This window comes from Sipha flava, unplaced genomic scaffold (genome assembly GCF_003268045.1).
Source record: "Sipha flava isolate LNK unplaced genomic scaffold, YSA_version1 207_pilon_pilon, whole genome shotgun sequence".
Taxonomy (NCBI): domain Eukaryota; kingdom Metazoa; phylum Arthropoda; class Insecta; order Hemiptera; family Aphididae; genus Sipha; species Sipha flava.
Genome location: NW_020272813.1, coordinates 1180445 through 1195431, shown reverse-complemented (window position 1 = coordinate 1195431; position 14987 = coordinate 1180445). Strand labels below are relative to the sequence as shown.

At 23.9% G+C, this 14987-nt stretch overlaps 2 protein-coding genes across 3 annotated transcripts; one reads left to right on the top strand and one right to left on the bottom strand.

Moving 5' to 3' along the window:
- Positions 1 to 1073: 1073 nt before the first annotated feature.
- LOC112682622 (protein-cysteine N-palmitoyltransferase Rasp) lies at positions 1074 to 14278 on the bottom strand. 2 transcript variants are annotated; one of them, XM_025553278.1, is made up of 10 exons: positions 14198 to 14278; positions 13470 to 13628; positions 13229 to 13401; positions 12950 to 13147; positions 12681 to 12890; positions 12466 to 12612; positions 12173 to 12393; positions 2889 to 3099; positions 1334 to 1475; positions 1074 to 1252 (listed from the first exon to the last, which is right to left on the bottom strand). In XM_025553278.1, the coding sequence occupies exons 2-10, from the start codon at positions 13585 to 13587 to the stop codon at positions 1155 to 1157; spliced, it is 1518 nt and encodes a 505-aa protein (XP_025409063.1). In that variant the 5' UTR covers positions 13588 to 13628; positions 14198 to 14278; the 3' UTR covers positions 1074 to 1154. The 2 variants fall into 2 exon arrangements, with proteins under 2 accessions (XP_025409063.1, XP_025409064.1); XM_025553279.1 differs by having other exon boundaries at positions 13930 to 14272.
- On the top strand, positions 8013 to 11268 carry LOC112682623 (gamma-glutamyl hydrolase B-like). Its single transcript, XM_025553280.1, has 4 exons — positions 8013 to 8267; positions 8331 to 8442; positions 9262 to 9494; positions 10899 to 11268. Exons 1-4 carry the CDS (start codon positions 8038 to 8040, stop codon positions 11266 to 11268), a joined length of 945 nt encoding a protein of 314 aa, XP_025409065.1. The 5' UTR covers positions 8013 to 8037.
- Positions 14279 to 14987: the final 709 nt, after the last annotated feature.

Here is a 14987-nt window from a genome sequence, read left to right as displayed (position 1 = left end):
TTCAGAACTCGCTTACAAATGATGCAATTTTTGTAAAATAATTAAAAAAATAATAATAACTGTAGTCATATTACAAATGCATGTAAAACTAATATCTCAAACTATTATTTTCTATTGACTTTCACTTCAGGACATAACTGATTATTTTCTTAAAAGTAATATTATATTAATATTATATATGTCATACTGACAAATAAATTAAAACATACTTAACTAACCATTAAAAAAAGGATCAAATAAATTAGGAAAAAATTAATAGTGCAAAATTAGCCAACATTTACATAATATAATACTTACAATTAAATTATAATATACACTATTTTTTTTTGAATTCTGAGTGAAACAAATAATAGATACATAATATAAATTACATTGGTTTTACAATAATGTTTTATTTTAAAAACACTTTTTGAGCAATAAAAAACTTATAATGTTTCTTTATAATTTGAAAATAAAATGCAGATAATACCATAAAAGGTATTAATCAAATGTCTGTAGTGTATGAATTCACACAATATAAAATTACTGGGAAAAATATCTAATTGGTTTAAACAAAAATTTGACTGATTTAAAATAAACAATGATAAATTTAAAATCGTTTTTGAAATCAATAATTAATGAGTTTCAAAACAAATAATACAATAATTTGTTTTGAAACCAGACAAATGGTGTGACAATTATTAGATCCATTTTTCTATTTAATTACAAGAAAAACGCTCTAGCTCTAGCTAGTAGCTGTGATAACAAAAAAAAATATTATAAAAAATGTATAAAAATATTAATAGTATAACAGTAAAAAATATAAAAATTGTTAGAATAGTTTAATATAAAAAATAGTAATTATATTAAAATACGAAATTGTTACAAATACTAGAATTAATACTACTGAGACAAATGAGTATATATCAATATTATATTAAACTCTGACTGTAATACTTATGCAATTAGATTAATACTTTTAATATTTAGTTTATAATTAACTTGTTCATAATTATAATATACAAATAGCCTAATTAAATCATTACATTATACAATATAGGAACTATATAACATTTATTACATGAATTCTCCTGGTTATTATGTACATAAAATTATACTGTTTATGTGAATAATATAAAAGTATGTACCATAATGAGAAATATTACTTCATTAATTTATTGTTGTTTTGTTTTTTTATAATGATTAAACTCCATTGATATTTGACACATTGAATAAAATATTATAATAATAATAGTGTTTTCAATCCACGTATCTAAAAAAATTTTAATGCGTACATACATTAGTAACATAATTAAACTTTAGTGAAAAATAATATTCTTAAAATATTACTTACTTAATAGAAATATTGCTTCAAAAAAACTAATTCCAGCATCAATACCGCCAAAAAAGAAGAAATTTGAAATAGCTGATAACATTGTTAGGGGACTGGTTATAAGTGCTAAAAATCGTCTCTCATTAGAACCACTGAGATAGAACTATAATCAAAAACATTATTAACAACTGAATCGTCAATTTAATTCCGAATTTGAAATACTTTTCTTTTTAGTATTTATATTATTTAATTTTCTAGTACATGATATACATATGCAATACTTTTATTTTTAAACACAAAATAATATACTAATGTAAAAATAATAATATTAATATTTGACAACAAATTATGGAAAACGAGAATCTATAGCAATGATTCTAGACCAGGGTAACACGTCACCCAAAGGTGACTTGGACTCAACGTGGGATGACACAAAATCTAAATGCACTGGCAATTTTAAATATTGAATTACAACTCATTATATTAATTAAAGCAACATAATTTTTAATCTAAAAATCTAAAAATCAAGCAAGGAAAATTTTCGACCGCAATTAATATACTATAGAGACTATAAAGACAAAAACTGTTATAAGTACCCCCAACACGATTGCGCGGTGCATTTCTTATTCTAATTTTTACTATAAAAATGCACAGATTTTATAATAATATAATTATTTGTGTAAAAGGCAAAATATTTTTTGTCTAAAATGTACTTCAACATTTAATAATAATTGTATAATAACTTAATAAATATTTTGTTTTTATTAAAAAAGCATTATTGATTGTATAACACAATTTTCGAGCCCATTTGTCTAGAGTCCACTCGGCTCGCGCCCATTTGCCCCCAGGCCCAGTCGGCCGTGCCCAGTTTGTGAAGTCCCCTTGTTACATTTTCATATATATGTTTAACAATACAGCCCTATATAAATATAATAAACGATATTTATGCTACAAAATATCGATATATTTATTTTCATATTTCGATATTTTTCAAATTTCGCCATAGAAATACAGATATTTTTACCACAATATCGACTTATTGGTAACATAGATATTATTTGCGAATCTCTAGTCATTAGTCAGTTATTCTACAGTCGTTAAGTAGTATTATAGCTCTTCAACTCTAGAAGACTTTATGAGACACATTTTTTTCAATATCAACCCTCGAATTCCCAAATTTTGTAAAAATCAACAGTGTCAAATTCCTAATTATTTTTTTATAAAATGATTATTATTTTTGCTTTTTTTTCAATTTGCCAATTTAAACTTTTAAGTGTTAAAGTTTATTGAACCATGTAAATTAAATAAAGTGTAAGCTTATTATTTTAAGCATAATATTTATTTATTTATTTTTTTTTTAATAAGAACAATTTTTAAATATACCGTTAAGATAGTTTATTTTTTTGATGTTAGGGTGACGCGATGTTTGATTCTAATGGCTAAAAGTGATAAATGCTGATCTACAGTCTTATACTTTTTCAAAACGTTAAATTCACATGCATTGTTAAGTCTTCTTCTTATTATTATTATTATTAAATCGATTAAACTAAATATTATGAATAATTATTTTAATTACTTTAATATAACGTAAATAATAAGACGATTTTCCAAAAACTCTTGCTAAAGTTTCCAGTGTAATACCAACATAGTTGAAAAGAGTCCACAGGAAAACTTCCCATGATAACCCATGCCAAATAAATATAAATGCAAAGCACATAAATGACCTCACTAATTTAGTTCGAAGACTCGCATTTTCTGAATGACAACCAGATGGTCTGTATATATATCTGCAAAAATAAAGATAATAGAAAATAACAATTAATTACATTAAATACTATTATCTAGTAGTATTTTTTTTTCTTAGTACTATGATCTCATTGAAATTAAGTTTCATTATTATTAATAACCAGTAGTAGTATTATCACGTTTAAGAAAATAATATACATACATATATAACGTATATGTATACTTATATTCTACGTTCATGTATTTTATGCATACTAAAATTATAATTCATTATGTACACTTGATAATTATAATTATTTTCTATTTCATTTTAATTATTATTAACCTTCTTAGTTTTCGCCTTTTTCTGTGTCTATTTCACAATATTTTTTTCGAATTATTTGATTTTTTTTTAGCTATTTATTTATTAATAATTGTTAATAAATATGTCCCCTCCTAGTGAAGATCAAATTATTTCATCTTAGTGCTGGGGATGGTATTTTGATATGAACTATGATTTTCGTCAATTTGATCTTAATTAATTTAGCATAAAGATAAGTTGTGTTTAGGTACATTAAAAATGTAAGTAATTATGAGCAAAAGGTCATGGGATTAGTCCTCTTGATCCTATCTTATTAAATGTTTTACAACCCAGAGAATCTGGATACGCATATGAAATAAGTTCAACATTTTATTTAATACTTCCATACTTAAAATCATTAGAAATTATTTTAATTGAAGTAGAACATACGAGTATATTTTCAAATATACAAATATAATAATACATACACACGATATCATAAATATACTTTTTAAATCGAGTTCAAATTAGAAGCGTTAAAATAAATGTATTGATACTCGTTTATTTATTGATGTGCTATATAATTAATACAGCATATTAATATCTTAGTCTATCATTATAAATATTATATAAGTACTATTATCTCTTAAAGTGAAAATTTAGAGTTTATCACTGTTATTATTCTTAAAAATGGACTGTTTTCAAACAATTATTTTATATTTTAACTATTTATAATTTACGCATAATAATTAAAAATAAACAGTGAGTTATTAATAATAACTTGTTATATAAACAACAAAAATTAAGTATATAATAAATACATGATGAAAAAAATAATTATTTACAAAATCAATTTGCAAATATTTTGTGTAGCAAAAGAACAGAGAAGAATAGTAGTCAAATAATAATAACAAAATAGTAATACAAGTTAGAATAGTCCTTTTCATATTTTAGATTTTTTACAACACATTTAATTTTCATGAAATAAATACTTAAAATATTCAATTGGCTAACAGTTTTAATATCACATTTTTATTTTGACATTTGCTATCAAAATAACAGCTAGTAATCATATAATAATGATTGTAATACTAAAATGAAGAATTAATTGGTCGTTTATTTAAGAATCATTGAAACCTTTAAATTATACTTAGGTATATAGCCACGTCTTGTTATTTAATTGTTAAATATATAAAAACAATATATATATATATAAAATTAGAAGCAGTAGTTTATTGTCTCTATTAACAAAATGTTGTATATGTTATGAATCATATGCACACATTTTTGTTAACACTGAATTTTTAATTTTTCCCCCATAATTTATATAAAATGTTTTATTTCAATTGTTTTTAGTAGGCTTTTAAAAAAACACAATTGAAAATCTAAAAACATTTTACTCTAACAGGTTTAATGAAAATTTTAAATCGGTTTTCAAAATTCTTATCGCATAAGTAAATCAATCGATACGTATATCAATAGTAAATCAATAGGATTGCCATTCACCCCGGTTTGACCAGGATAATCCCGGTGTCCCAGCCAGTAGCGAATCCGGAATTTTTTTTTTTTTGGGGTGGGGTTTATAAAAAATGTAATATTCAAATTTTTTTTGAACTTTGTGTGTTTTTATTATAATCAATAGACAATATACATACACTAAAAATTGTCGGGGGGTATAACCCCCTAACCCCCCCCCATGGATACGCCACTGGTCCCAGCCAATCATTCAGTTTGTCCCAATTAATACAAACTAAGGAAAAATAACATTCAATATTGTATTATTTAATAATAAGACATAGAATAATATTGAAAATATGTACAATGATATAATATTATATGATTATATCATGGTTAATCAGCATAGTTATATACAATAATAATGTACTTTTGTATTAGCTAAAAAAAAAAAAAATACAAAAGTCATTCATATTGATGTCTCGGTTTAGGAATTTCAAAATCTGGTAACCCTAGTTGTTGGGACATGGCTGTTTTTGACCAAAAACCTACTCTTCTATTTTCGGCCGATTTACTTTTCGATCAAATTTAAAATAGGCCGATTCCCTTTTCGATCAAAACAAAAATGTATATAATAAATTTAAAATAATAAAATAATGATGTACAATTTTTGTCAACAATTATTAAAATATTAATATAAAATAGAACGATATTTTGTATCTAGTTTTGATCTCTTATCGTAATGAAAATTGTTTGCATTTTTTTTTCGAAAAATCGGAACTTTAATTTTAAAAATTTTAGGACTTTCCTCGTTACACCTACCGACTCCACTCACAAACTCGAGTGCCACTGTGTGGCACTTTTCAGGGGAATGGGGCTTCGCCCCAAGGGGAATTATAGTCTAAGCCTAACCTAGTTTTTGTAGAAACCTTGATACTGTTGCAAATGAGATTATGCTCTGTATGTGAACCTAAAACCTGGTTACGCGAGTAAAACCATGAATCATTATAATATATTATAGTAATTTCCATCATAATCAAACATTGTATTTCATTATTTTATTATTTTAAATTTATTATATAAATTTTTGTTTTGGTCAAAAAGTGAATCAGCAGAAAAGGGAAGGGTAGTAATAGACCCAGTTGTAGATATAAGATCTCTAGATATTATGTTGTGCAAGTGAAAGACTGATAAAAAATTGCCGCTTTCAATTCCCTTATAGAGACAATATTTTGAATTAGAAGTTTTTATAAAGAAGTAATGAGAAAAGTCAATAGCATTAAATTCCGGGAGAAAGAAATCCAATCGATATTAGTTATGGAATAAGTCAATTGGAAAATTAACTTTATTACAAAACATGAGTGCGATCAATTTTTAAGTTAATTTAAGTATATTAAATATGTTTATAGTTGAGAATGCAGCCAATAGTGTCCACTGGGGATAGCAAGGGGAATGGGTAGGGAGTTATTACCCCCTGAATTTTCCGTAAATATTATAAATTTATACATAAAATATTATAATTATTAATTTATATGAAATATATAACATTTATTTTATTAACTAATCTTATGTCTCATAAATAAAACTTTACCACAGGAGAACGAACTTTGGGGATCATAAATATTAATTATAAACTTATCAATAACGATCGCCAAGAGACAGAGAGGTACCAATCACACGCGTCCCCTTACCTGGATTTTTTATGATGAACGCCTTTGAATAAATACAACTTGTGTAAGTTGTATAATGCATTTAAACCGAAAAATAAACATTAATGACTATATCTATATTATGACTATAATATTGATTGAGCCAGTCACAGTAAATCACCATTAGTATGCATTAGCTTTAAACGATTTAATAATGAATTATAAACAGCCCAAAATATACTTAACTAATATACTGTGTACAATTAAATGATGCATAGTCATTTATCGGTGGTAAGATAAACCTTAAACAGTGAATCTTTTATGATTCTAAGAAAACTGTACAAACTTATGTGAATAAAATAATTTTAAATGTAGTAAAAACTTTATAATTTTAAAAAAATATAAATATTTTTAGAAAAAAATACACTATATAAAAGTATTAAATTTTGACCAAATACTTTTTACTAGTAATTAAAATGTTTAATTCAAAATAAATTATCACACTGTTATTCATAAATAATCCACACCTTAACATAAAATTAGTGCCAGATCTAGAAGGGGGGAAGTGGTTTGCCTCAAGCGTTTTTGGTATAAAGGCACTCTTAAGTTTATAAAAAATAAAAACTCCAGAATATATCCCGAACTTACACCTACGTAAGGACGCGTTTTTATTTGGCCAGAGCATCAAATGTCCTACATCCGAAACTACATAAAAGAAATACTGAATTTGATGTACAATTCAATAATATTATTTTATTTCATAGTTTTATTTTCACTAATATTGTATCATAAAAAATAACTTTGTCAATTCATTTAAACAAATTTTATAATTATGATTAATTACGATTAGTAAAGTTAAACATATAGGTACCTTTATTTCCACAATAAAAACTTAATATTATTCATTTGTTAGAGTGAAATTTCACCCAGAAAAATTGCCTATGAATGAAAAAAAAATGATCCTCCAATTGGTCAGTCATTTATTCAGCACGCTATTTTTATAATTGGTTTATAAATGAAAATCATAAAAAATTGAGCATACACGTAAATATGCAAACAAAAGTATGTTTGAAAATGAATGAATTTATAGCTATCCAACCACATAGGTTGAAAAACTGAATTCTTTTTACTAATTTTATATAATAATATCAATTTAAAAATGTAAATAAATATATAATTGAGATTTGCGAAACAGCGATAGTTAAACATAGTTAAAATAAATAAAAATATATGTACCTACATCATTAGGAAATATGTTAAAGTAAAAAACAAGAAAAGTATAACAATCCAAACAGATAATTTCACTATCACTTGGCTCTAAGTAAATCCATATGAATTCAACCCATGAATTATATAATATATAATCATAATAAATAAATGTAATTACCATTATTGACAAAGTAGTCTATAATTTAAGATAAGAAAATTAGATAAATAATAAATGAATAGAAAATAATTAAATTAAACTCAACAGACGTCTTTAAAATAATTAATACGCCTTATAAACTCAAAATAATATTATAAATACTTATAGAAGTAGCATTTTTAATTTAAAATATAATTAAATTTAATAAAAAAATTAGTTAACGTAAAAAATGTTATTACCAATTCATTTAACTTTTTTTTTGAGTTTAATGACAAAAATAACGTTCTGTAATCAAAACCCAGTAATTGGAATACTAACACAAGAAATTTATCGGTCACATTTAGAAAGGTTCAAGCCACCAAATTATACTTATATTGCTGCATCTTATGTAAAATCAATTGAAGCTTCAGGTGGACGAGTTATACCAGTTTTTACGAACCGGAGCACTGAATATTATAAGTATGTGATAACAAAATAATTAATTTCATAATACAAAGTTAACAATAATTTATTGTTCTACAGGAACGTAATAAACAACGTCAATGGCATTTTAATTCCCGGAGGAAAAAGTGCATTTAATATTAGTTTTGGAATTGGTCAATCAGCATATGAAATATTTCGTATTGCTAAAAACGTAAATAAAATGTATCCGATGGATCAATTAATTAAAATTTTTTAAATAAAAATGAATTGATTAATTAATGCAATAAAACTTTTCTAAGCTGAGTAAATCAATTCAACAAAATAAAATATTCGCTATTTTAAAGAAAATTATAAATTCAAATAATGTATCGAAAACCATATAAATTATGCATTCTTTTGCATAGGATTATTTAAACAACATTAATGAAGTGATGAGGTAAGGTAGATACAGAAAAAGCTAAATGTTGTTTCATAATTTTAATAAGGTACAGAATGTATTAAATCGTCCTATTAAAGCTTTCAATTAAAAGAAAATATCAAGATTAGCAATAAATTTATTTTTAAATCATAAAATGTACCAAAACCAACACTACAGTGTCATTCAATTATTTTATCTTTTATTACTACAAAATCAAATTTATGGAGACGGAACTCTTTAATATTTTACAGCTATATGAAAACCCTCAAATTATTAGAAAGAATATTCTTGTAATTCTAAAATCTAAACATAACTAATTACAAAATTTAATTATTTTCACTATAAAAACTTTTATAAAAAATAGATACTTCAAGGCCATTATTTCACTGAATTTTTCTTACATTAAACATTAACCAAAAAATAAACGTATAAGTTTTATTATAGAGACATACTCGTATTTATTTATGTTAAACCATGTAAAAGATAATTATTAATAACTTGGAATTGGTCAAAATTTCAAATTTATTCAATGAATGAAAAAAGTTGTATTTAAATACGTAAATAATATTATAAAACAAAAATGACAAAAATGTATATTTTATTTATTCCTAGAAAAACAATATGAAAGATTATTTCCCAATACTTGGTATTTGTCAAGGATTTGAACTACTTTTAATAGCAACCAGTACTAAAGAGTATCCACTGACAAAATGTATTTCTGAAGATGTAAATTTACCCCTCAAACTCATACCTGGAATGAATGATAAAAGTATGTTATTCAAAACTATACCTGATGATATTCAAAAAATATTATTGACCGAGCCAGTTACAGCAAATCACCATAAGTACTTAATACATTTTTAATGTATTTACTTTTATATTTTAAATTATTTTAGTTATTTAAGTTAATGCTTACTATTAAATGGTTACTTTAGTTTCAACAATTAAAATAACTTATAAAACGATAAAATATAAATAGGTAATGGTTATTACAAATTTATTAAAGCTTAATATATCTATCTAGAACTAGATACCTATTTTAGATAATAAGAGGAACCGTAACTGTCAGACTGTGATTACTAACCTAAAGTAAACTATCACTTAATGTAAAAAAATTACATAATTAATAAACATTTATTCATTTTAAGTGAACATTTTCTATGTATTGAATACATGGACCTATGTAGATGGTACTATATATTTTTTTATACCTTTATTTGTCCTAATCTAGATAATAAATTATAATCATAAAAATAAAAACATCTTATAATTAATATTCTGAACATCATTAATAGAATTATACATAGTATTTACTTATACTTTAATTAAAAAATATTTTTTTTTGAATATAAAATATGCGTGTAACGTTCAGATACTTTTCAGTATGTATTTCAATTTTGTATTTTGATAAATTGAAAAGGTATATTATCATAACTTTAATACATAAATTATACTTAATTCCATTCTTAGTTCAGTATTTTCATATAATATTAAATTATTTAAGTATTACTATACAATCTATTTTTAAAACACTATTTTACATTATATATTAGTTAATAACATTTTATATTCCCAGCAATCTACAGAAAAACATAGATTAATATGACATATCAGATAATTGTCCCTTCAATATTTTTTTAAATTGTTTCTACAAATATTTTTTTAAATATATAAATATAAATCATTTATTTTTAATTCTTGGAAGATATGTTATATTTATTGAACTAAATCTATATTGTATTATATGTAATGAGTTTAAATACACTTAAACAATAGAACTCTATAAACAAGTTATAAATCAAAAATATGATAGATTATTAAGAATATTCATATTTTTGCTATGAAAAAATATCCAATAATATGATGAACTAGTCTAATTTAAATAATAAAATGTTTTCCTCTAACTACTGTCTTATAATTCAGAATAAATACATAGAGACTAAAATATAACAGTTATTGGAAATTTTGGAAATAATCATATTTTATTTTTTTATATTAAATTTTAATAGATGACTTTTTAAAACTTTTAATTTTCTATACTTATTAAAATATTATTTATTGTGTAACTTAAATATAAGAAATTTCCTAAGTATTGTTATTACAAAATATTGCTAAACCAATTGCTTTTAAGACACAATAATTAACTATTAAGTTTTTTATTTATATACCTAGGAAATATTTAATCATACATAATTGAAACTGGATTTAAAATTAGGAATTAATTGCTGTTATCATTATATATTTTACAGGCAATGTATGACAGTAAAAAAATTTATGTCAATGAATTTAAACAAATTTTGGAATCCTATAACGGTTAATACAGATGAACATAATGTGGCTTTTATTTCCATAATAGAAGCAAAAGATTATCCATTTGTTGGAGTACAATTTCACCCAGAAAAAAATGCCTATGAATGGAAAGAAAATGATCCTCACAGTTGGTCAGCCATATATTCAGCACGCTATTTTTATGATTGGTTTGTAAATGAAAGTCGAAAAAATAAGCATAAATATGCAAATAGTGGTTTACTTGAAAATGAATTAATTTATAACTATCCAGCAACATATGTTGGAAAATTTAATTCTATTTACGAACAAGTATATTTTTTCAATGATTGATAGTGTTTTTAAATGCATAAAATGTATATTATTCAATTACATTTTTTATTCTTTATCAAATGTAACTAAATATTTTTATAATAATTACATCTTATTGTATAAATAAATTCTTGACATTTTTTCATAATTCTAGTATCCACCTATATCAAAATAGATTATGTATTTATGTTAATCCAATGTCAAACATTTACACAGAACTAATAATATCAACGCCCCTTTAATTAAAACCACAAGATTAGCTAATGATGCCCAAGTTGATCTATTTAATTTAATTAAATAATTAATTAATAATTTTATTATAAGATATTATACTCCAACGATAAATGCAGGAAAAATTTCAGGGTTTTTAAAAAATATAAAATTTTGATAAATAACATGCTTCATTACTCAATATAATATAAGTATGTATTTATATATTTACAAGTCTCACAAGAAACTTTGAATATTACATTTGAAGATCGAGCTATTTTTTTTCTGCTATTGGGGGTTGAACCCCTAAAATCCCTATATGCATAATATATGCATATTATACATGAATTATGTAATTATATTTATTATTATATTCTTTAATCCTACTGTTATTTTCTAACTGTTATTCCACTATGCAGTTTCTTAAATTCACCTTATTATTATCACATGTTATACAACATGTATTGGACATTAACTCTTTGAATTAACAGTATATACATATATGTATATATAAATAAATGTCAACTTTAAATTGTTCTAATATTAAATAAGCATTACCTACTGTAAGACCCAATTTAATTTAAATAACACCTATGATGTATAAGAAATTTATTTTTAAAAACGTTAATATAACCTTAATTATATCATTCTAAAGTATTATAAACGTTAATATATCCTTAATTATATCATTCTAAAGTATTATAATTTAACTTACTCTTTTAAAAAATTATAAAGTCCTCGATCAAAACTTCTCCACATATCTGAATACAAATAAATTCGTGAAATGCATTTAGGTGGCTTTGGAGGTTCAAAATATTCATCAAAGCGAGCAACTGTAATCACTGTGCCATATATAAATGTATATTTAATGAAAAAAAATTGTCCCATTCCAAAGCCAAACCCACTAAGTGCAGTAATTCCTAAATTTTTAAAAACCTTAAAAATAAAAATAAACCAAATTAACTTAAATTCATAGAAATATAAATTATTTGATCAAATAAAACATACTTTAATATTTTGTAAAAACATATTAATGTAAACATAGTGCAGTATGAACTCTACAACAAACATCCAAAAAAAATATCTGATCAAATTTATTATTAGTGTAATAAGACGTTGACGCAAACATGTTTTGTTTGTAGTAATACATGTATCCTGTGAAAATATAAAAAAATTTTAAATGTTTTAGAAACTTAAATACTAATGTTAACTAATCAAGTTACTTTTAATTTAGTATATATAACAATGGGTCCAAAGAAAAAACATGGTAGATAAAATGAATATGCTAAAAAGTGCAAAAATGTTGGCAACATTTTATTTTTAGCTTTATTCAATGAACTAAGTGAAAAACTTAAACAACGTAATTGATGCCAGTACAGTGTTAACAATAACAGATATGCTATTTCTCCATCAGAATTTGGGTCAATAATATCCTATAAGTATAAATACATATTAAATAAGATGAAAATTAAAAATTTAATTCCATACTCACAAATAAAGAGTCATTGTATGACCAAAATCCTAATAGTAATATACTTGTAATCCAAATAAATAATTGATTACCAAATAATAATATATAATAATAAATAACAGTTAAACCAATAAATAATAAAACTGATAATGAACTAAAATTATAAGCTATACATAAACTTGTGACAGTAATAAGCCATACATCACGCAATGTTGTTACCTATGCAACACAAAAGGAATACAATTTTAATAATTATGCTTTGTCAAATAAAAATTTAAATTAAGAAATTGAAAAAAAGACCTTTATAAAATAGTTTTGAATTAATAATAATACTGATGAATGTAAAATAATCCATGGACCTAATGAATATATTATAAATGCAGTCCATATTCTCCACTCTGGACAAGTATCTTTATTTCGTCCAAGCCATGACCATCCAGGTATCAAATCAGGTATTTCTGAATTCTTTATATCTGATTAAAAAAAATTAAGTAAGGAAAAAATTGTTTTCAAAATGAGACATCAAATGAGTCAAGCTTACTGGAACTAATATCTAATATATTATAGGTAACATAAATTATGCCTGAAGCCCAAATAGCAATATAGCAAATTAATTCACATCGAAACAATGGTGCATACTGATTTTCCACTCTTTTCATTTTTTCAAAAGTGTAAATTTAAAATAAGCCATATGTTATATCTAGAAATAATTAAAAACAATTTAATACAGATTAACATCGGTATATTACTTTTTCACTCACAATATACATGTTAGATATATAAATATTACAGCACAAACAGAATAGAAAAAACTAAATTATAGCTTAAATAAACAATTTCATTGGGCATTACTTACAGTTGAAAATAACAACTATTTAAAATAGTAAGTAACTACTATTTGAAATTATATACATATCATTTTAAATGAACTATTGTTAGTTATTGATAGTTTTTTTTTAATTTTTCAAGATTTAAGAAAAAAGATTAAGAAGGATACATACATAATAAACTAAAAACAGTCAGTGCACGCATAACGATAACGCGAATACAAACAAACGATTACAAATTATATAAACTAGAAACGCTTCTCAACACTGATGTTGATGTTAAGAAAAATTAAAAAAAAAACAACAAAATCTTCTTAGGACAACCACGACCAACAACCGTAGACTATAAATCATCAACGATGACAAAAGACGACATCAACGATGATATGGAAATTTAAAATTCATAAATTAGTAATAACTGTAAAAACTTAAGCTGGTTTACCTTATTTCGCTGATACCTGGAAAAACAATTGCTTCTAATATATTTTGTAATAATAAACGTTATCAGCGTAAGCATTTCGCGCCTACCTACTATAGATAAAAAAAAATGATACGTACATTATAATGAGTCAACACGCTATCTATACGTAGCTTAGAATAACGCGAGCTGAAATGAACATCCAATATTATATTATATGAACATATTATTAGAACACGAAATAGTAGTGAATAGTGACAGTGTGCAATTATACAACGCCCAGAGTTTCAAAGGGCAGCCATGGTTTTATTTCTCTACAAGAAGAATGGGACCCCCCCCCCATTGAAATGTCAACATACTCAACGATTTAATAGTAAATAGTATAATAATAGTATATAGTGTATTTTAATTTCCCATTATGAGATAAAATAAAAAATATTGGACCTCCCCCCCATAAAAAATTTCTGGGTATGCTCCTGCTTAGAACTAAAGACAAACGGGTCAACTACAAGCTATATACTGTTTATTAAATTTATAAGGTATTTTTAAATGAAATATTTTTATTTATTTTTATTTTTTTGTGTTGTGCCTATAATAGAACTATTGATTCAACAATTGGCAGTTATTACCTTTAATTTTGTGACTTACCCTTGTGTAAAATATTCAAATCGTACTTTCAAGAAATGAAACGAAATATAGTACATGTATTTTATGGTACCTATTCAGTATTAAATAGTATTATTTGTAATTAATGGTATTTTATACTTTTTTAGCAAAAAATATAAAATTAATATTTAATAATCCTTACATTTAG